Source organism: Chrysemys picta, chromosome 9 (assembly GCF_011386835.1).
Source record: "Chrysemys picta bellii isolate R12L10 chromosome 9, ASM1138683v2, whole genome shotgun sequence".
Lineage (NCBI taxonomy): Eukaryota > Metazoa > Chordata > Testudines > Emydidae > Chrysemys > Chrysemys picta.
This window is the reverse complement of record NC_088799.1, coordinates 87,955,035-87,975,303: the sequence shown is the minus strand read 5'-3', so window position 1 is coordinate 87,975,303 and position 20,269 is coordinate 87,955,035. Positions and strand designations below refer to the sequence as shown.

Here is a 20,269-nt window from a genome sequence, read left to right as displayed (position 1 = left end):
GTCCTTTCCGGAGGCGAAGGGCTGATACCCCGGTCCTCCATATGGGCCATCCAGGGAGAAGCCCCTGGCTTCCATAAGAGAGCAACCCCTGAGGCTCCCTGGTGCCACATTTTGATTTCTGAAATCACACCGGCCAAGCAGAATAATTGACTTCTAGCGAATAACTATATTTGTCTTCAGCTCCCTTTAAATAGCTATTGATCATCAGGATATTAGGAGGAATTATTTTATTCCAGCCAATAAAGCATATGCTACATTTCCATTGTGGGTGCTGCTGAGACATGATGTTTGTGGCGGGTAACTAGAAAAATGTGAAATGAGTGAGTCCGACTTGAGAAGTGAATAGTGAGAGCAGAGGGCTGGGAGCCAGGAACTCTGACTGTGAGTCTCTGAATGCTTGGGTAAGTAACCTCTCTGCCTCAGGTTCCCCTCTAGGCAATGGAAATTGTACTTATTAGGGTGTGATGAGGACTGGCTAATTAGTGCCTCTGAAGGTCAGTACTGTCATGATTGCTCTTTGATTCCCCTTTTGTTTCAGGGCTTGAAGTAGGTGACAAATAAACACACCCCTAGCCCATGCTTTGGAATCAGTGGCAAATGGAAGGCAAAGAGAGGTGAGCGCTGGCATCTTAATGGACACGAGCAGCGCACAAGAGGGAAAGCAAAGTTCATCAGGTGCAAAGCACTGAGCAGATGTCGGTGAGAGCGGTGCAAATTCGGAGGCTCCTCAGTGTGGGATCTACGCTCGGAACATGAACAGTTAATTAGTAAATTTCTAATGGGATTCTTCTGTCCTCTGGCCTCACCAGGTCTTGCTTTGACTGCAGACTCAGCCTGGGAACCTCCACCCTTTTCCTGAAAAATATAAACCTGTCTGGTGTTCAGCTCCCCGCTGTATCTGGTGTGGTTTGTTCCTGTTACTCTGACAGGTGCCTTGGCAATGCAGCTGTTGCGGTAGCAGTCGCTTCTCTCTGGTTAAAACATAGGATAGTCAGGCAGGGGCAGTTCCTGACGGGGGCTGAGAACCTTCAACCTCCATTGACAGAGAAGGGTGGGTTACACAGCACCTCTCAGGCTCCAGCCTAACACCTTGCTGTTGAAGACACCTCTCCAAAGGTGTTCTCCTGTGTGTGTGTGTTTGTGCGCGCATGCGCGCGGGCAGGGGTAGGTTTCATCTCCGGAGGAGGGGTCCTTATTTTCCCTTTTTTTTTTATTTTTTTTATTTTTTTCTTTTTCTTTTTCTCTGTGTGAATTTAGTGCTCATGCAAGATGGGTGCCCCACAGAACAGCTCTCCCCCCCCGCCAAGCAGCATGGGATGGTGTAGGCAGCAGCACAAACAGCTTACCCCTATCGGGCTAGATGGCTCTGGTCCTTGTGTGAGCATGAGGGGAAGTGTCAAGGCACCTCCCAGTGCTTACTGGAGAACGCAGTGACTACTCCTTCCGCAAGGGACTAATCCCTCCCTGAGCTCACCCAGGGGCAGCGTGACCCAGGGTGTCTTTAATGCCATGGTCTGGTCCATTGCCACAAGATGTGGAAGGGTACTTTCATCTCCGTGACTTTTCTGCTGATACGGCCAACATGGAACCCGGCTAGGTGTGTGCTGTGATGGGGACACCTGACTGAAACGCTGAAGTCATTTCACCTACATCCCCAAGCAGCCATCGGGGGTAACGACTTTCAGTCTCTGGACAGGATTTGAACCAGCAAATGAAGGGCAAAGAACCTCCATTGAGGGGAGTTATGCACGTACATTGAAAGGAGATCACCCAACTAAGGGTGCAACGGGGAGATCGGTCTTCCAGGATCTACTGCACAACAGAGGTTGGGTTTTTACTCGTTGCCGTCGCTTAACTTGCAAATGAACTCCTCTACAAAACGGCGCAGCTCTGTTATCTCTTTGTAACGTACAGAGCCCAAATCCATACAGGATGGTGCTACATTCAAAACATACAACCACCCTGCCCTCTACTCCCCAGCTCTCCCTTGTGGCAATTCGCACTAAATGAAGCAGTTACTTTAGCAGCAGAGTCAGCTCGCTGTCTTATTGGGGCGGGGTGGAAGGAGGCAAAGCAGCATAAAGCCCATTCTCTGCATTCTCTCTGTAGAAAATGGCCATGCATAATTTATTCTCCCCGGCTGCTGCAGTATAACTTTAATGCACACCGATTCTATTACCAGCAAAGCCCGCAAAGCTGACCTCGTCTCTTGGGAGCTGACTACAGATGTCAGGACAGCCCAAAGGTTACAAAAGGGCACAGCCACCTTCCCCCCATCAGTGCAGTTGACTGTGACTACAATGTATTCCAGACCTAAGAGTCTTTACCAGTGGGATAAGTCTGATGCTAATGGTAGTGAATAGCAGATGGAATTAGTGCCTGTCAATTCTGTATCACAGGGGTAGCCGTGTTAGTCTGGATCTGTAAAAGCAGCAAAGAGTCCTGTGGCACCTTAGAGACTAACAGATGTATTGGAGCATGAGCTTTCGTGGGTGAATACCCACTTCGTCGGATGCATGTAGTGGAAATTTCCAGAGGCAGGTATAAATATGCAATCAAGAGTGAGTCAGGCTAGAGATAAAAAGAACAGGAGTACTTGTGGCACCTTAGAGACTAACAAATTTATTCGAGCATAAGCTTTCGTGGACTACAGCCCACTTCTTCGGATGCATATAGAGTGGAATATATATTGAGGAGATATACATACACATATACAGAGAGCATGAACAGGTGGGAGTTGTCTTACCAACTCTGAGAGGCCAATTAAGTAAGAGAAAAAAACTTTTGAAGTGATAATCAAGCTAGCCCAGTACAGACAGTTTGATAAGAAGTGTGAGAATACTTACAAGGGGAGATAGATTCAATGTTTGTAATGGCTCAGCCATTCCCAGTCCTTATTCAATCCTGAGTTGATTGTATCTAGTTTGCATATCAATTCCAGCTCAGCAGTCTCTCCTTGGAGTCTGTTTTTGAAGTTTTTCTGTTGTAAGATAGCCACCCGCAGGTCTGTCATTGAATGGCCAGACAGGTATATATGCATCCGAAGAAGTGGGCTGTAGTCCACGAAAGCTTATGCTCGAATAAATTTGTTAGTCTCTCAGGTGCCACAAGTACTCCTGTTCTTCTTTTTGCGGATACAGACTAACACGGCTGCTACTCTGAAATTCAGCTTGTTTGTAATGCTTTGGGCCATCAACACCACCCAGCAGATATAATACACTTTCAGAGCCTGATCCTGGAAACACTTACTTTCAGATGTAATGCTTGGTGCTGTGAACAGTGCTATTGAAACCATTTGATGCAAAATTCAGGAAAGCACTTAAGCATGTGCCTAAAGTTCAAGTGACTGTGAAAGGCATAGATTTAAGCACATGCTTAAATGCTTTGCAGAATCGGGGCCTAATTGTGTGTAGGATTGGGTCCTAATCCAGCAAGAAGAAATAGTTGTCAGACACAATATTGAAAAGAAAAAAACAAATCCCCAGTAACTCCATTGCTAAACTTTATATGAAGCAGGGGTTCACAAACTGGGGGTCAGGACCCCTCAGGGGGTCGTGAGGTTATTACGGGGAGTGGGGGGTTGCAAGCTGTCAACCTCCACCCCAAACTCTGCTCTGCCTCCAGCATTTATAATTGTGTTTAAATTTATAAAAAAGTGTTTTTAATTTATAGGGGGGTCACACTCAGAAGCTTGCTGTGTGAAAGGGGTCACCAGTAAAAAAGTTTGAGAACCACTGATATAAAGGTACCAGTATTGGGGCCATTGATAAGTAGTTGTTTGGTTGCTCTGGGCCAGATTTTGCTGGCATTACTTATATTGAGTATGAGTATTACCTTGCTCCCTTAGTCTCACTGAAGTCAGTAGAGTATGGTACTACTCAGCATTAGGCTGGCAAAATGTGGCTCTAAATGGGTTTTTATACTTTTAGACTAGATAGTCAGTGGAGTTATGCTGCATTTATGCCAGTTGAAGAGCTGGTCTAGAATCTGCCATGAGTGAAGCTTACTTCTGTGCTCATTATATAATAGGGGGTTTGTTTGTTTGTTTGGGGGGGGAGGTGAGGGGGAGAGTGGGGGTTATCGAACATCAAGGTATACAGGGCCAAATCCTTATTCTGTCCTTATTGATGTGTTTACACTTATACATTCCATCTGTCAACAACTTTCCAGGGGCGTACAAAATTAGAAGCTATACAGGTTAATCAAATCTGTCACAAGAATATTGATGTCAGATGGAATTGTGTCTAGCGAAGGACTGAGTAAAATCTGAGTAAGGACCTCAGGATCTAGCCCACAAAGTAAGATCTGGCCCACCTTTTAATGCCGGTTGACAATGAGATGTCTTCAGGATTTCTAACAGGCAGCCCCTGAAATTGGGACTTTGGAGAAATTGACAGGCTTGCTATTAGTGAATCTTGTTGTAGCAATACTTAGGACCTTGAACGCATCCTTGTGGAGTTCTGTATTGATCAGTTGCTGGTTTTGTGGTGGAATACGGCTGCTTTGCTTTATGAAATGTGTAGGTTTTTTGAAACATGTGCTTTGTCCTGGATGGTAAATACCTGCTGATAACATCAGAGTAACACTAACAATAGGAAAACAATTGGTCGTGGAACAAGGTGCACACCATCTGGTGGCCGTAATGGGGTAGTGCAGGATCATAGGAATTATTTTGGATTTCCATTGCTCACCAGTTACTCAGATGAAATCTTATTTCTGGATTACATTCAAAACCCAATAGGGAAAAAGGATAATTCTCTCTTTGACGGTTTTTGTAGTTTCTCTCAGATACTTTCAGGAGTTCCTTTAAGCACAGCCTGTTGGGAGCAGGGGGAGGAGGGAGTATGCCAGAACCTCCAGGGAATTGTGTACAAATTCCACGGGGAACTCACTGTTCCAAAGCTGCTCGGTTACAAATGGGCCCAAACTGCGAATTGAGGGAGATTCAGATTCAGATTGAAACTCCCCCAAAGTTTGGGGAGGATGGGGGCCGTATCTAGGTTATGGTTCAGACCCGGCTTTAGATTGTTCTCCGTTCTTCTTCAATCACTAAGCTATTTACATCCATGTTCAAACACACCCAAAGGGTTAAAACACAAAGGACACTGTGTGTGAAGGAGAGACTCTAGCCCTGCTCCTGCTCCTTTGAAATCAAAGGGCCACGCTTTCTGCTCTGGCTGTTTGGTGCTGCTCTGGGGACACAAAGTGGCCAGATCCTGGCCATAATCAGCCTGCTGAGAATTTTCCTGGTGAATAGAAACCCCGTGCTGGTATCAAGTTTGTGGAAGCTGCTCCTGCACCAACCCTGCCATTGGGGATGTGGCATCTGTCAGCCTGTGGCACCTGGTCTCTCAGGAGTCCCTAACTAATGCTGGGGCCAGGTGGCACCCAATGAGGGGGCCCTAACTGTCTCCCTGATATCCCTGCCCATGCCCCAAGTAGAGCTCAGGCACAGGGAGAATTGAGCCCAACGCAAGCTTTGTCATTGGCTTCAGTGGGTGCAGGAACTGGCTCTATAAGAGGAGCAGTGAGGGAGCCCACAAGCACATCACGTGAGCAGACTGAAAAAGTCACAGCACCCAATCAAAAGAGAAGTCGTCATCATCATACTCAGGAGCAGCGCCAGGGTTTTTGCTGCCTAGGCGGCAGCGCTCCTCCTCAGAGCATTCAGCAGTAGGGGTCCTTCCGCTTCGGGGCACTTGGGCGGCAGGTCCCGGAGCGAGTGAAGGACCCGCCGCCGAAGCGCCCCGAAGACGCGGCGCGGAAGGACCCCCGCCGCCGAATTGCCGTCGAGGACAGCAAAATGCCACCTCCCCCAAATCCTGCTGCCCTAGGCGACCGCCTAGGGTTGCCTAGTGGAAGCGCCGGCCCTGATCATACTGGTGGTGCCAGGTTTTCATTTTCCTATGCATGCTACACTGCAAATACCGCCCCGTCAGGGCCTTGGGGGAATTGTAGGAAATGACTTTTTTTATTTACCTCTAGCCATCATTTCTGAGTGATTTAGACTTGGCTTTAACCCTTTGGAGCCTAGGATTTTTTCCATACAAAATTTTAAAGAGCATTCATTGGGCACATTGTACGTGCAGCTGACTGCCACATGCAAGTGTCAGGTTTTGTGCTGGTAATCCCCACTTCCCAAATACCTTGAGGCTCATGGAAAAAAAGAGTTTGTGTCGGCTGTGTAAATAGACTAAGTTGCTGAGCCCCTAACTGTGAGGATCATATTGCAACACATCCCTGGCTCATGTAGGCTTTGTCCAACATTAAGAGACACAAGAAGACCGCAAACAAATTCTGCAGTGCAACAAATCTGGATATTCAGCAAGCAGAAAGTAAAGATCAGTTTCATCCTCAGAGGTTTGGAGAGTGGGAAGAAAACCCTCTCTTGTCTCCATTAATTTCAAGTGGGTCTCATGGTTCTTTATTTGTGCTAGAGAAGTCCAAAACCGTACTTGCTAAAACCAACTGCTCCAGCTAGGACTTTCCTCAGAGGAAGTGATTTGTTTTCTTCCCGACCAGAGAGAGTAGTGCAGCAACCGAGTCTGTTAGAAAGAGAGTTTTCAAGGAGAGATGGCTCCAAGCCACAAGATTTGGATGGCTCCCCAGTGTTCTGTAGTTCAACAAAGTTTTGATCTAGGGTTCTGGTTCAGGCCATTCAGAGTGAAGGGCAGCCAGAAAGTCTGGATCCAAATCTTCCCAGGGTTTCAGGGGTATTTTAGATCTGAGGTTTTGTTTTAGGCTAATCTCTAGTTTAAGATGATGCTTCCCCAGAACAAAAAGGATCTTCAGGACTGGCCTAGGAAGGATCTGCATTCACATGGATGCTGTGAAATGACTGTTAGGATCTCTTGTTCGGGTGGGGTGACTTACGTGTAATGCGTGGTATAGTTAGAACGTGAGCGCTCTCCTTCTCTATACGGTCTGTGCAGGGAGCACCGGGTCCAACCTCAGGAACCACTGTGGTAATGACAGTGAGGCTGCCAAGAGGCAGAGGCACGGCATTTTCCTTGGGGATTTCCAAATGCTACCGGCACCTGCTGAATTCAGTTTGTTATGGACACAAACTTGCTTGTATTTTAGGGCTGCCTTTCAGCGCAGATGTTGGGGTCTGGGTCCTGGCCTGGAATCCCATGCTTGCTAGTCCTGTTCATCTTTCTAGTGAATGTCCATGCAGAATGGTTGTGGGAAGAGCGTTTTGGCTAATGTCTCTTACTGAGTAAATACTGCACTTCTTAGAACGTTGCATCAGTTAATGTCTTGGCCTCCTTCCCCAGACACTGTTTATTGGGTAGGAAGGCAGCGTTCCCAGTCAGTATCAACACCTGGTGTGATCTGTGACTGCTCAATGCTCTTAAGGAATGGTTGGGTGTGTAGCGTTCTCGGGGGAGGACAGCTGTGCAAATCCATCACAAGGTGCAATCCTATTCCATTGCAGATTCTGTGGAGAGCCTGTCTCACACCACCTCGTCCCTCCAGCCCTCGCCAGCCGTCTCCACCCATACCTCACGGATCACAGACCCCTCCTCCTCTGTAGGCAGTGCCACCACAGACGCCTCTGCTTCCGAAGAGACCAGGAGTGAGTCAGAGTCAGTCTTCCTCCCCGACTACCTCTTCCTTTCAAACTGCGAGACGGGCAAGTTCAATCATATCAGGTAAACCGCATGTCGTACTCTAAAGCCATTTTACAGTTGATATGTCTCTCTGCCAATGAGCCACATCCACCATTCCTGCGCTGGACACAGGAAGAGACGGGGGAAAAGGGGCTTTATTCCTCTTTTGTGCCTTCTGTATTCATGTTGCCATGATCCTCTGCAGCCCCAAGCATAGGTTAGAGCAGCCCTGAGGCTAATTTAACTTACACTGGGCTACAACAGCTCTATGGGGCCTTTCTGCGGGTGAGACTAGCTGGAGACCAGCCATGACCCTTTCCTCTCAACATCCCCCTTGTGAGCTGCAAGAGGGTGAGGAGTAGGGCTTTAGCACTGGCTCTGCACCCCCCCGGTACCCTCTTGCACCAAGAAAATTCCCTTTTACATCCTCAGAGCAGCATGCAGGGGCTGCTGCATATCCAGAAATATGCTCCGGGGTTTGTATTCCCAGCAAATTGACAGTCCCCCTATCCGCTCGTCCTTAGTCCCTTTGTCCTCCCCTCTAAATGGTTGAATGAAATCTTAAAGAACCAAGAAAAACGTAGCTCATTCTGCCCCTTCTGGTTCCAATACCCCAGCATGGCATTAGGGAGCGCTGGGCTTCAGGAAATGGTACTGAGGGTTTGCTGTGCCCCCGGGAGCCAGTACTGAAGCAAGGCCTGGGGGGTGCAGCTAGAGGCCCAGGTGCTCCTAGAGGTGCCATCTCTCAGACAGGATGTAAAACTGGGGTTCTGACGGTCAGTGGCTTTTAAAGGGCCCAGGCACTTTTCCGGAGTCAGTGTCCAGGCCACACTATAGGTGGGGTAAGAACATTCCTTCCCCCTAACTTGCCTCTGTGATTGACACAGTCCTAACTGCTGGGCACTGTTGCTATGTGGTGTTAAACAGTAGCTGCATGTCTCCCTGGAAGTGGTTGCTCTTCAGTGGTGGGTGACATCATTCCTATGTATAGATATGTCAAATATAGATACACAGTCGCCAGTCCGGCGGAAAGCACTAACGGCTGTGCTTCTCCTTGGGGCCGTGGAGGAGAAAGCCTCCTACCCCAGGCCTCCGAGTGGCAGCAGTAGTGGTGGTATCGGGCATGTTACCCCTTCACATGCTGAAAGCCTGGCGGACTCCTGTATCTAGGGATCCATTGGCTGCCCACAGCCTGCTCCCAAACCTCTCCGTGTGCTGGGGTGCAAGGAGCCCCTGCAGAGCTAGCACTGTGCTGAGTCCCCTAATCCTGCCCCCTATATCTTCCAAGTGGAACCTCCTCTCTTCTCTGGGGGGGCGGGGCTCTCCGTACCCAGGGAGAAAAGGGCAGGATATAGCCCATAGTGCGCTTTTGGGCAGGTAGCATCTTTTGCCATCAGCATTCACTACGCAATGAAAAGTGACACAGGCCTTAGCCGAGGACCATATTCTCAATCCTTCCCTGGCTGTCCTGAAAGCCCCCAGGGTTTGGCAACAAGAAGAGCTTCTTGAGTTATTGAAATAATGTTGTGGAGGCCACTTATCCATAGTCTAGGTGAGTAGATCCTCTTTGGCTATGATGTTGAGGTTGAAACTCCAGTAGCAACGTGACCCAAGAATTGCCTTCCCTGTTCATGTATACTACCAGTCACTTTGACGTCAACTCCCATTGACTTCAGTGGGAGCAGGATCAGACCCTAGTTGGCATCATGGCTGCTACTATAGACTGTTAACTGGCTGGTGAACAAGGATTTAGTAAACAGGAAGGAAAAGTGACTGACATGGGTTACTCTGAGCTGTACCCCCAAAGTGCACATTATCCCCTGGATGAGCAGGTACATAACATCACTTAAGACTTTAGGGATACATCCAAAGCCCATAACCCCAGCCCAAGTGCCAGGATGATGTCTGGAGTAGACTATACAAAGTGCCTCATGCAATCTCCCCTATCCTGATAAAGGTGGAAGGGAGGTTCCTCACAGCAGTGGATCTTCTGGTTCCACCCTGGTTTCCCAACATGCTGTGTTCAATCAGAGCAGGTTTCTAAACCACACAGCGCGTGAGCCTGCTGCATGGCCCCCTTATGTCCAGTGCCCCCTGTCTGCACAGCACCACATCCTTTGTAAAGAGACAATGGGGCTGAATCTGCCACTGGATGGATCGGATCTTTGTGGAAAACGGCTCCTGCAATAAAGTAAAGACAAACACACACAGCACTCCCATGGTGGGTGCTTACAATGGGTGAATGGAATTAAATGATCAATGCGCAGTTTCAAAAGTGGGATAGAAAAGCCCAAGTGTGAGGCTGGTCTCAAGAACTGATTTAAATCTGGTGAGACTGGATTTTGAATTTAAAAACTCAGAAAAGAAAATTGTATGAAGCAGTTGAAGCCTTGGGTTGGTTGTGTTATTGTGGACCAATGGGCATGTATGTATACCTCTCATATAGTGTGAACTCATTGGAGTACATACTAGTTCACTTGCAACAGTGGTAGAACGAAGATACAAAATTTGGTCTTTGTCTTCCATCCAGATGTGACAGCTGGTCAAATTCTGACAGATCCCTGGAGCAGACCTCATCAGATGATGTTTTCGTTGATGCCTTGCAGTCTCAACCCTCCCTTCACGTACAGTCATCCGGCAACGGCATCGTACACCAGGATGGGGGCCAGCCAGCGAATCATGGGATTATACCCAGAAGCATAGACGTTAGCGGGCAGTTCAGTGATGTCTCCTCCTCCTCTCCACTCTTAGGGCCTCCTTTAACACCAACCTTTCAGATTGATAAAAGCCAAACCGCGCTGCCCTATGGCGTAACCGAACTGGATATTTTGTCTAACACGCCACCACCCCGGCCACCCAAACCAACCCATTTCTCAGACTGGAGCGGGGAGGAGCTATCCAACGGGGCTCTTCAGAATGGACACGGTGGGATTTGCAGGGCTCAGATTGCCTTGGTGCCGAGAAGAATCTCCTTGTCCAGTTTGGATAACGTGCGGCACTGGAAAGGTAACTCTTACCTTCCCCTCCTGAGCTGTTGTGCCATGACAGTGTGATCACATCTGTCGGAGAAAAACACAGTTCTCACTCTTTTGGTTGGGTGCAGCAAAGTCAGATACTTTATTTTCTCAAGCAATTGCGTAGAGGGAGAGAGTGCACTAGGACACAGGGACTCCCCCTCCTAGGCATCTAAAGAGGTTCTTGTGTCTAAAGCCAAGCTAACGCCTTTGTGATTGTGCACAGGCTCCTGCTCTGCATGAAGTGGGAACCGAGTGGCAGTGGTTAGAGATTGTGTTGCCCAATGAGAGTGAAGGAGTGGGAGGCAAGACTTATGTGTTCTCCTTCTGGTTCTGTGATCTCCTGAGTCACCCTGGGTGAGCCCTGAATGAAGTGGCCAGGTTTTCAGCTCCCCTTGAGACCTGGGTGCTAAGAACTTGGGAAAATCTTGCCACAGCATTCAGGTATCTAAATAGGAGCTAAGCACTTTTGAAACTCGGGCCCTTCTGTGCAATAGTATCTCCAGCTTCTAGGGCCACTATGCAGCTCAGTCAATTACTGACAGGTGATTTATAAATGCCAAGTATCATTGTAACATGGAGGCAGAAGTGGTATCCCTCAGTTACCTACAGCACCTGCTCCTATATGTGGAATTAACAGTGTAAGTACCAGTCAACAAGTAGCTGTGATCTCCCCGAATGTGACAGTTTGTGAGTTTGGTTTGTTAATTTCACACACACACACACACACACACACACACACACACACACACACACACACACACACACACACACACACACACACACACATACATGTCAATCAATTCCAAGCTCAAACTTCCACTTACGTGGCTCTTGGAATTTTTTTCATCCTTAGATGAGTCAAAATTCAGGCTTACTTGAGTTAAGTGCCCCCTTAAGTACAATACCTCTGCTGCTGCAGGTAGTACACGCCATGGAAGGAGGATGTTTCTTAGCATGTAGAGAGCAAAGGACTGGAAGACAGGAAGAAGCTGGCAATGGGACATAATCCCAGATGAACCAGTGGCGCCCAGTGTGATATTAAGCGAATCAGCTGATGTCCCTGCATCTTAATAAAGCCTCGCTGGAAAACTGGGTATAAAGCGGGATGCTATGCTGCACTGGAGCTGAGCGGGATAATTTCACCCATTCTTGAGACATTGTTTAAAAAGAAAAGGGGAAAAAAAACAAGAAAGGAAGTGTGAGCCATGATACAGTGTGACACAAATACAGTTGTATTCTGCAGAGCCTTAGAACAGAATGGGCAGATCAAATGTCTAGTTGGAAACTATCAAATGTATTGTACAGGGGCCATAACTTTCTAAGTGGAGGCAGCAACAGGTATTTATATTCAGCATTATTGATTGGCTTCCTTTATTCTGCAGTTTAAACGGTCACTCGTGCATTGTGCAGAGCCAGGGTGTTTAGCTCTTCTTATTAAACCCAAAGCATGGAGAGTTTTGCCCAGCCTGTTTATCAGTGTTCAGGCAGTTCTTGGAAGCTTTTAGAAGGAACACCCATAGCTGGAAATAGTATTCTTAATAATCAGTTATGATTGAAAGCTGCCTATGAAATGTTCTAGGCACTTATGGGTGTGTGTCTCACACACATACACAATCTGGCTGGAGATAGTTACTATTTCTCCGTTCTAATTTACACTGAAGTGCATTTCAGAGGATTAAGTACCCAAATGTCATATTCTGTGAAAGTGCTGCAAGGTTATCTCAGCCTGACAGGGGGCAGCAATGAATTAATAAGCATTGCTTATTTTTATACTCCAACTTTTGGGGTATAAAAATAAGGTATAAAAATACTATTTCTGACTTTAAAATGTAAGTGTGAATCAAAATTGAGACATGCAAAAAACATACAAATGTTCCAGCTGCTTCTCACCAGTTGAGAAGGTGAGGTGAGCACACCCCTGGTGAGTTGTCTGTTCGTAGGTTTTATCTACACATACAAGTTGTACTGCTTTAACTATCCCAGTGTAGGTAAAGTAGTACAACCCCCTAGTGTGAACTCAGTTGTACAAGTATAAAGATGCTTTATACCGGTGTAGCTTATTCCCATATGGGAGGGGGACTAATCTATGCTGGTCTAAGGCACTTTTATAGTGGTAAAATGGTATGCACACTAGAGCTTGTATCAGTATAACTATTTTGGTAAAAAATAGCTCCCCTGATCAACACAGTCATGCAAGTACAAAATCTGTGTGTAACTGAGAAAGTACAAGTAGCTAATAACAGCTGTCTAGAAAGCTGTTCATTTTGGGTACCAATGATACAGTTTCATTCAATCTTGTCATCTTTATATTGTCTATTACACTGTTATCACTACCAAAAAAAAAAACCAACCCACTACAAGATAGAACTCTACATCAGGCTGATTGTATCATACTCCATTATATACTATTTTCCCTCATAGGATTTTTTTATGGTATTCCAGAGAAAAGCTCTACAGGATCTCAATAGGGAAATGGCCCATTTCTCCATTTATAGATGTTTTCTACAAAGGGAAAAGGATGGACAGTTTAAGCATAGGGAGAAAAATAAGGGTTTGAGTGGAAAGAGGCAGCCATTTTCCCTCCCACTCTCCGAGTTACTTTTTTTCTTCTATCAGAGGGGTAGCCGTGTTAGTCTGAATCTGTAAAAAGCAACAGAGGGTCCTGTGGCACCTTTAAGACTAACAGAAGTATTGGGAGCATAAGCTTTCTTGGGTGAGAACCTCACTTCTTCAGATGCAAGTAATGGAAATCTCCAGAGGCAGGTATAAATCAGTACACTCCATGGAAGGAGGATGTTTCTTAGCATGTAGATACTGATTTATACCTGCCTCTGTAGATTTCCATTACTTGCATCTGAAGAAGTGAGGTTCTTACCCACGAAAGCTTATGCTCCCAATACTTCTGTTAGTCTTAAAGGTGCCACAGGACCCTCTGTTGTTTTTTTTTCTTCTGTAAACAAACTCCCCAAAAGCAAATGACAATATACAGCCATAGCTTTAGAGCAAAATCTTACCAAGCTAACAGAATCTGCCAACCAGTCCCACTACTGCTTCACAGGTACACTACCTCTGTCCACTATGCAATGGAAACAATCCCACGAGTTCTGTCCAGCAGCTGATCAACACTGAATACATTTTACAACCTCTTTTACCTCTGTTTTGAAAAGAAAACATATTAAGAACCAAAAAGAAAACACTATAAGTATCCTAAGCCAAATTTGCAGTAGCAGGCATTGTGACAGAGACCTTTTCACTTGTTGGGGAAGGTGGATTTATTTAAATTAATGGAGATATCCTATCTCCTAGAACGGGAAGGGACCTTGAAAGGTCATTGAGTCCAGCCCCCTGCCTTCACTAGCAGGACCAACTACTGATTTTGCCCCAGATCCCTAAGTTGCCCCCTCAAGGATTGAACTCATGACCCTGGGTTTAGCAGGCCAATGCTCAAACCACTGAGCTAACCCTATCCCTAAATCACTTGTGTGTTACGATCGTTCATCATTAGCACATACACGTATTTCTCCTCTCATAGTGCATACTAGCATGTATTCCATGTATAAATAATTTGCACTTCCCTAGTGCCTTAGATCTGAGGATCTCAGAGCACTTTACAAGCAATAATGAATGAAGCTTCCCAGCACCCCTTTGTGGCATAATTGTCCCCATTTTACAGATGGGGAAGTTAAGATATAGGAAAGTCCAAAGGTTATACAACAAGTTGCTGACAGAACAGGAATTAAATCTCATATCTCCTGACTTCTTTTCCCACAGACTCTTTATCTAGATGTGATTTGAGAAAACTCAGAATAGGTTTATAGGTGTGTGCTGACTGTTTCTTGTTTTCAATGTGCTTAAAACTAATATAGCATCATAAGTAGCCCACTCATAGAATTATAGAGAGTTATTTTTGATCTCATATTTCATCAGGTTTTCCCAGTTCAGGAAGACTAACAAGATATTTCATGAGCTTTAGAAAGTCATAATTATTTTAATGCCATATGCCTTGCTCCAGAATTATATCCTTCAGGTTCCATTCCCCTTTTGCTTATTAAATTGTTAATCATTGGGGGTATTTTTTTTTTTCAGCCCACATGGAAGGAAGCTCTCTCAGAAGTCGAGATAAGAGGCTTAGTTTGAATTTGGTAAGTACTCTATTTGCATATATTTAAACACTGGCACAAAACAGACTAAAGCACGTTAGTTGTCTTGTAACCTGATGCTCTGTTACTCCTCTCCTGTGCTCAGCACAGGAATGGAAGAGAAGGGCACAGGTGACTTTATATCACATTTGCACCTCCTATATTCTGGAGTGTGTGGCGGCTTGCCCAGCCTCTGCTATAAGTTAGAGAAGCCTCATAGGTGCCCTGGTACTAGGGTTTTTCATAGCCCCTTATGGAGACCCTCTTAATACGCTGGGCAGGCCCCCTCCTGACACTCCTAGAATACCTCTTCTCTCCCATCATACATCCCCTATGCTGCAGGCCTGGAGACAGAGCAGAGCAGAACATGTAGGTCAGCTCTTCACAGAGGCCCTTGCACTAAGGGGTGTTTCCTGGGGTCCATTTCCATGTTAAGGGGATAGGTCACAACCGAGAATGGAGCCCATGTGTTGCAAGTTTCTGTATCACTTTAGAGTCATGCGGGTTACCTCCTTTTGGGGGCCTGTTAACTGTCCCGACCCTCAAAATCCCCTATAAAGTGGTGACCCATTTTTGACTGCAGAGAATTAGGTGATGCTGGTCAATGTTGATGTGAAAACACATTAGGCTGTGACGTTCCCACCAGGTGTTCCCTGCCCCGCAGGGCTGAGCATGCTGTCTCTGCCTCACCAGTCCGGGGAGCCTGAGAGCCAGAACTGGATTCTTCCAAATGGGAAGCCTCTATGCTGCCTTTAGGCTGCTAGGCCAGGGGCAGGCTCCGTTGTCTTTGACAGACGCCATGTTTTTCTCACATTTGAAATTGATCCTACCCGATTTGTAGTCAATGCCTCTTGATACGCAACCAGCTTTAACCTGCGTGACATGAATCCCCAGGGTTGATCCTCAGCTACTCAATGGAATCCCTGTGCATGTGTCTCTGCACTCAGAGCTTTCGCCTTTGCGAAGGAATAACTCACCAGATGATTGACATGTGAAAGTGCTCCTTACGTTATAAGCCTCCTTTCATTTTGTGGCTCAGATTTGCTGCTGGTTAGGCAAGTGCTCTTCCTTGGAAGTCAGTAGATTTGCACCGGCTTATGCCAACAATTCATTTGGGCCCATGTTTCCAGCTATCACGAGCCTCAGCTGCCAAGTTCAGATCTGAACTTCTCCAAAGTTGGCATGGATGTCTGTCTTGGGAGTTTTGGCTCCTGCCATTCCAGAGATAGGCCACCCCAAAAGTTCAGCTGGGGGTGTTCAAGCGTGGGGTTTAGTTCAGGCTAATTTGTGTCAATGTCTGGATTAGCCTTGCTTGATTATTAGAGTTGTTCAGCTGACTGGAATGCTCTTTCTTTTCCTTCTCCTTTCGGAAGCCGTGTCGATTCACCCCGCTCTACTCTTCAGCATCGGACAATACGGAGGACAGCTATGTACCCATGCACCCCAGCACCTCTCCACCCATCCCAGGACCAGATTGCTCACCCGATGGCTACACTCCCATGAGCCCAAGCTCAGCGACCTTTACCTTTCCTGTAGTCACCAATGACAAACTCTCCAGCCCACTGCCGGAACTTCCCACAGACCTGGAACCACCTCCAGTGAATCGAGATCTCAAGCCCCGTAGGAAATGTAAGGCATTAGACCAACCTAGTAAGCAATTCGAAGCTAAGGTACATTGCTATCACTGACCACTAACTTCCATGTCTATGGCACCTGGCATCCCAGGGCATCACAAAGCACTTCACATACTATAGATGCAGCCAGCTCTAGGGTGGAAGATGGTAGCCAATAGCCTTGAGGGGAAAACTTTTTTGGCCAAGATCACTTGGGCAAACCTCTTATCTCATTAAAAGTGCCATGGAATTTAAAAAAAACAAGGTAGTATCCACTCTGCTGGGATGCTGAAGATCCTAGGAGAAAGATCCTAGTGCAATAACCTGCTATGTACTGGCTGTGTTAAATTTGGGGCATGCTGAATGACATGCTTTAATCTAGTGGCCCCCAACCTGTGGAGAGTGCCCCCCGTTGCGGGGGGGGGCATGGCAGGACTCGCTCTGTCCCCAGCTCTGCTTCAGCCCCACCCTCAGCTGCGGCCTCAGCTCCTGGCTCCCGGGTTGGCCGCGGCTCTGCTCCTGGACCTGGCCTCAGCCCCTGGCTCCTGACCCAACCACAGCTCCAGCCCCAGCGCCAGCCCCAACCGCAGCCCTGGACCTGGCCCCAACCGTAGCCCCACTCCCAGCCCCGGATCCCGACCACAGTTCCCCGGGGGTTGGGGACAGGAGTAATTTCCTTCCACTGGTTTGGTGAAAGGGAGAATTTTTTCCCCAAGCCCCATGCCACCTCCAAATCCTCTGTGATTCATACACATTTGGAGGATCCACCCGGAGATAAGATCCATCTTCGCAGAAGCCCTCTGTCTCTGCACAGCCTCATGGACCTCCTAGCTCCCTGGGGGCTCCTGGAGGAACTAAGCTGCCCCTGGAACAACCCTTGGTTGGGGAAGAGAGAATTCCACAGCACTGCAGGTTACACTCCTTTGCCATGGGGGCTGGGGAGGCAGGTGGAGACCTACAGGCTCGCTCTCTCGTCCCACAAATGGAGCTGGAACCCATACAGAGGGGCTTCCATTGGGTGAGGGGGAGGGAGGAGCATACCGTGAAAGTGGCATTTCCCATTTCCACACACCCTCAACCTGGGATCAGCAAGTGCAAGCTCACATCCCCTGTCAAAAGCAGAGGAGAGTTTGGGGGCCTAAGCTCCTTAGACTATGAGTGGTTTACGTATTGGGCCAAATCCTACTTGCCTTACTCACACAAGTATCCTTATGGGCCTGCTTTCATGAGAGGATGAGCAGGATTTGGCCCATTAAGTAGACAAGGGAGGAGGAAAAATTCATTTCTGTTCCCACAGCCTTCCTCAGCCTGTGCCAGGTATCCAAAATACACCTCTACCCCGATATAACGCGGTCCTCGGGAGCCAAAAAATCTTACCACGTTATAGGTGAAACCGCATTATATCAAACTTGCTTTGGCCTCGAGCATTTCTGTTATTAATAGTCAGCAAATCATTTTTGTTAGAACTAACATGGTGTATGCAGGATGCTGTGCCTCCTCAAACAGCCTGGCCCTGCCCCCTATCCGACCCCCACCTACTTCCCGCCCCCTGACTGACCCTCAGAACCTGCGATCCATCCAACCCCACCCCCGCTCCTTGTCCCCCGACTACCCCCTCCAGAGACTCCTTACCCCTAACCACCCCTCCCAAGACCCCACCCCCATATAAGCCCCCCTGCTCCTTGTCCCCTGACCGCCCCCTCCAGCGACCCCCCCCTATCCCTAATCACCCCCAGGACTCCCACACCCTATCCAATGCCCCCATTCCCCATGCCCTGACCACCTGCCCCCAGAACCTCCAAACCATTCAACCCCCCCTTCTCCCTGTCCCCTGACCACCCCCCAAGATCCTCTGCCCCTTATCCAACCCTTTGGCCCCAGCCTGGCACCCTTAACTTGCCACTCAGAGCAGCATGTTGGACCCAGACACGCTAATGCGCTGATCCACTGGAGCGTGCAGCCCCACCCCCAGAAGTGCTGCTTTACCGCATTATATCCGAATTCGTGTTCTATTGGGTCGCATTATATTGGGGTAGAGGTGTATGTGATATTTCTCATTCACCCAGCTACATTAAGCTGCTTAATATGCACACACTCGAGTGTTCTGCCTGCTTGTTGGAACACCACAGGATTTGTGCGATGTTCTGGAGTGGACTGAAGGGTTTTATGCTCCTTCCTGAGTTAGCACCCGTGGATAAACTAAATTCCAATGTGGAACTCTTCAATCTCTCCCTGAGTGGCACGAAATACTTGGCATTATCGTAGAACAAGTGTTAGATGTTGTTACCATGTAGAAAATGTGGAGAAACCTGGTGAAAAGGGAGAGGATGGCTCAGGGGAAAAGTAAAGCTATGACTTTCACTTCTGGTTGCTGGTTCAAATGCGGCTATTGATAGAAATTTGTTACTGCCTTGGGCTTGCTCAGTGACCTAGATGAAATGAGTTGAAGGCCTCAATCCATTTCCCTGTGGAGAGATGTTCACAACACAGAAAGCACCACCACAATTGGCACCCCTATGGGCAGCAACTGTCTTAGAAGACAGGCCAAGGGCTGGCTGGACCTGGACACTGAAGTAGCCCCTCTCCTGCGGAGACATCACTTGCTGACCAGGGTTCAGGCATGTTCCTGGTCCAGGGCTGGCTCCAGGCACCAGCTTGGGGCGGCCACACCGGAGAGGGGCGGCAAGTCCGGCTCTTCAGCGGCAATTCAGCAGTGGGTCCCTCACTCCCGCTCGGAGCGAAGGACCTCCCGCCAAAGTGCCACAGATCACGATCACGGCTTTTTTTTTTTTTTTTGGAGGGGAGAGGGGGGCTGCTTGGGGCGGCAAAAACCTTGGAGCCGGCCCTGTCCCTTGAAAATTCCTGGAAAGTCTGCTCTCCTGCTGCCCATCATGTTTAGCTGCTTGTTTTAGGAGCCGCAGAGGACTTTAGTCTCCAGGGCAGATTTAAACGGTCCATTTATTCCACAAGATTTCCTGAATATAATCTCGCACAAATGCTAGGCTGTATAACCTTGTTTGTTACGATAGTGCCTAGGTGCCAACCAAGAATAGGGTGTCATTTTATGCAAAGCACTGTACAAACACAGGAGTAGAAGAGCTTACGGTCTAAACACACAGCACAGATGCAAGGCGGTGAAGGGGTAGAGCACACAAGCAAAGTGAACAATGTGATGGCAGCAAACGGCATGTTAGTTCCAGGACTTTTGGGAGGGTGGGATGGAGGGTTTAGTTAGGAGGCAACCAGCTAAATAGGAAAGGAAGGGAGATGAGGGGAACAGGACAGGGCAGAAGGGATAAGAGGGGCAGGTCTGGAGTGAAGCTGAGGTGAAGAGACTGAGGGAGTTGGAGCAAACAGCCATTCAGCACAAGGCAGAGTAGGTCCAGTCAGAAATGTGGAAAGTTCTCTGAACATCTGAAGGTTCCTGCTTTGGCGGCTTCTGCCCTGACCAGCTGGAGTTTCTGGCTGGTTCCTCTCTGCAGTTTTTTCACCAAGGCCACGTGGGGGGCCACCACCTGGCTTCTGGCGCCCCCAGAGTTGGGGGAGGTGTCTCCCGTTTATTTATGTTATTAGAGCCATTAATAAATCCTGCTTTTAAAATTCCTGTTGTACCTATTTGCAGCACGACCCCCTCCGCTGGATCTGAGAAACCTCTCCACAATCCGGGAACACGCTACCTTGACCAGGATGTGGACTGTGCCTTAGTAAGTGGATGAGAAACCTGACATTGAAACCTCTTAAGCATGAGCATTGTGAAATGAAGTTATAAATAACTTATCACATTCCGCAAGAAATAGTTTGTTGGCAAAGTCTATAAACAAACATGCTATGCAAATTCCATGGGACTCCTTCCAGCATTTTACAGGCTTTTGCTGCCATAAAAAAAG

General features: G+C 47.7%; 2 protein-coding genes across 4 annotated transcripts in view; both read left to right on the top strand.

Moving 5' to 3' along the window:
• Nucleotides 1–20,269, top strand: part of LOC135973540 (uncharacterized) — a 904,472-nt gene that overhangs the window by 62,293 nt on the left and 821,910 nt on the right. The window lies entirely within an intron of this gene.
• Nucleotides 1–20,269, top strand: part of GAB3 (GRB2 associated binding protein 3) — a 109,323-nt gene that overhangs the window by 81,661 nt on the left and 7,393 nt on the right. For all 3 annotated transcript variants that reach the window (XM_008170064.4, XM_065557299.1, XM_065557300.1), the window contains 5 exons: nt 7,439–7,655; nt 10,144–10,619; nt 14,717–14,772; nt 16,143–16,398; nt 20,005–20,086. In XM_008170064.4, coding sequence (XP_008168286.2) covers nt 7,439–7,655; nt 10,144–10,619; nt 14,717–14,772; nt 16,143–16,398; nt 20,005–20,086 — 1,087 coding nt within the window. The remainder of the gene's footprint in view (nt 1–7,438; nt 7,656–10,143; nt 10,620–14,716; nt 14,773–16,142; nt 16,399–20,004; nt 20,087–20,269) is intronic.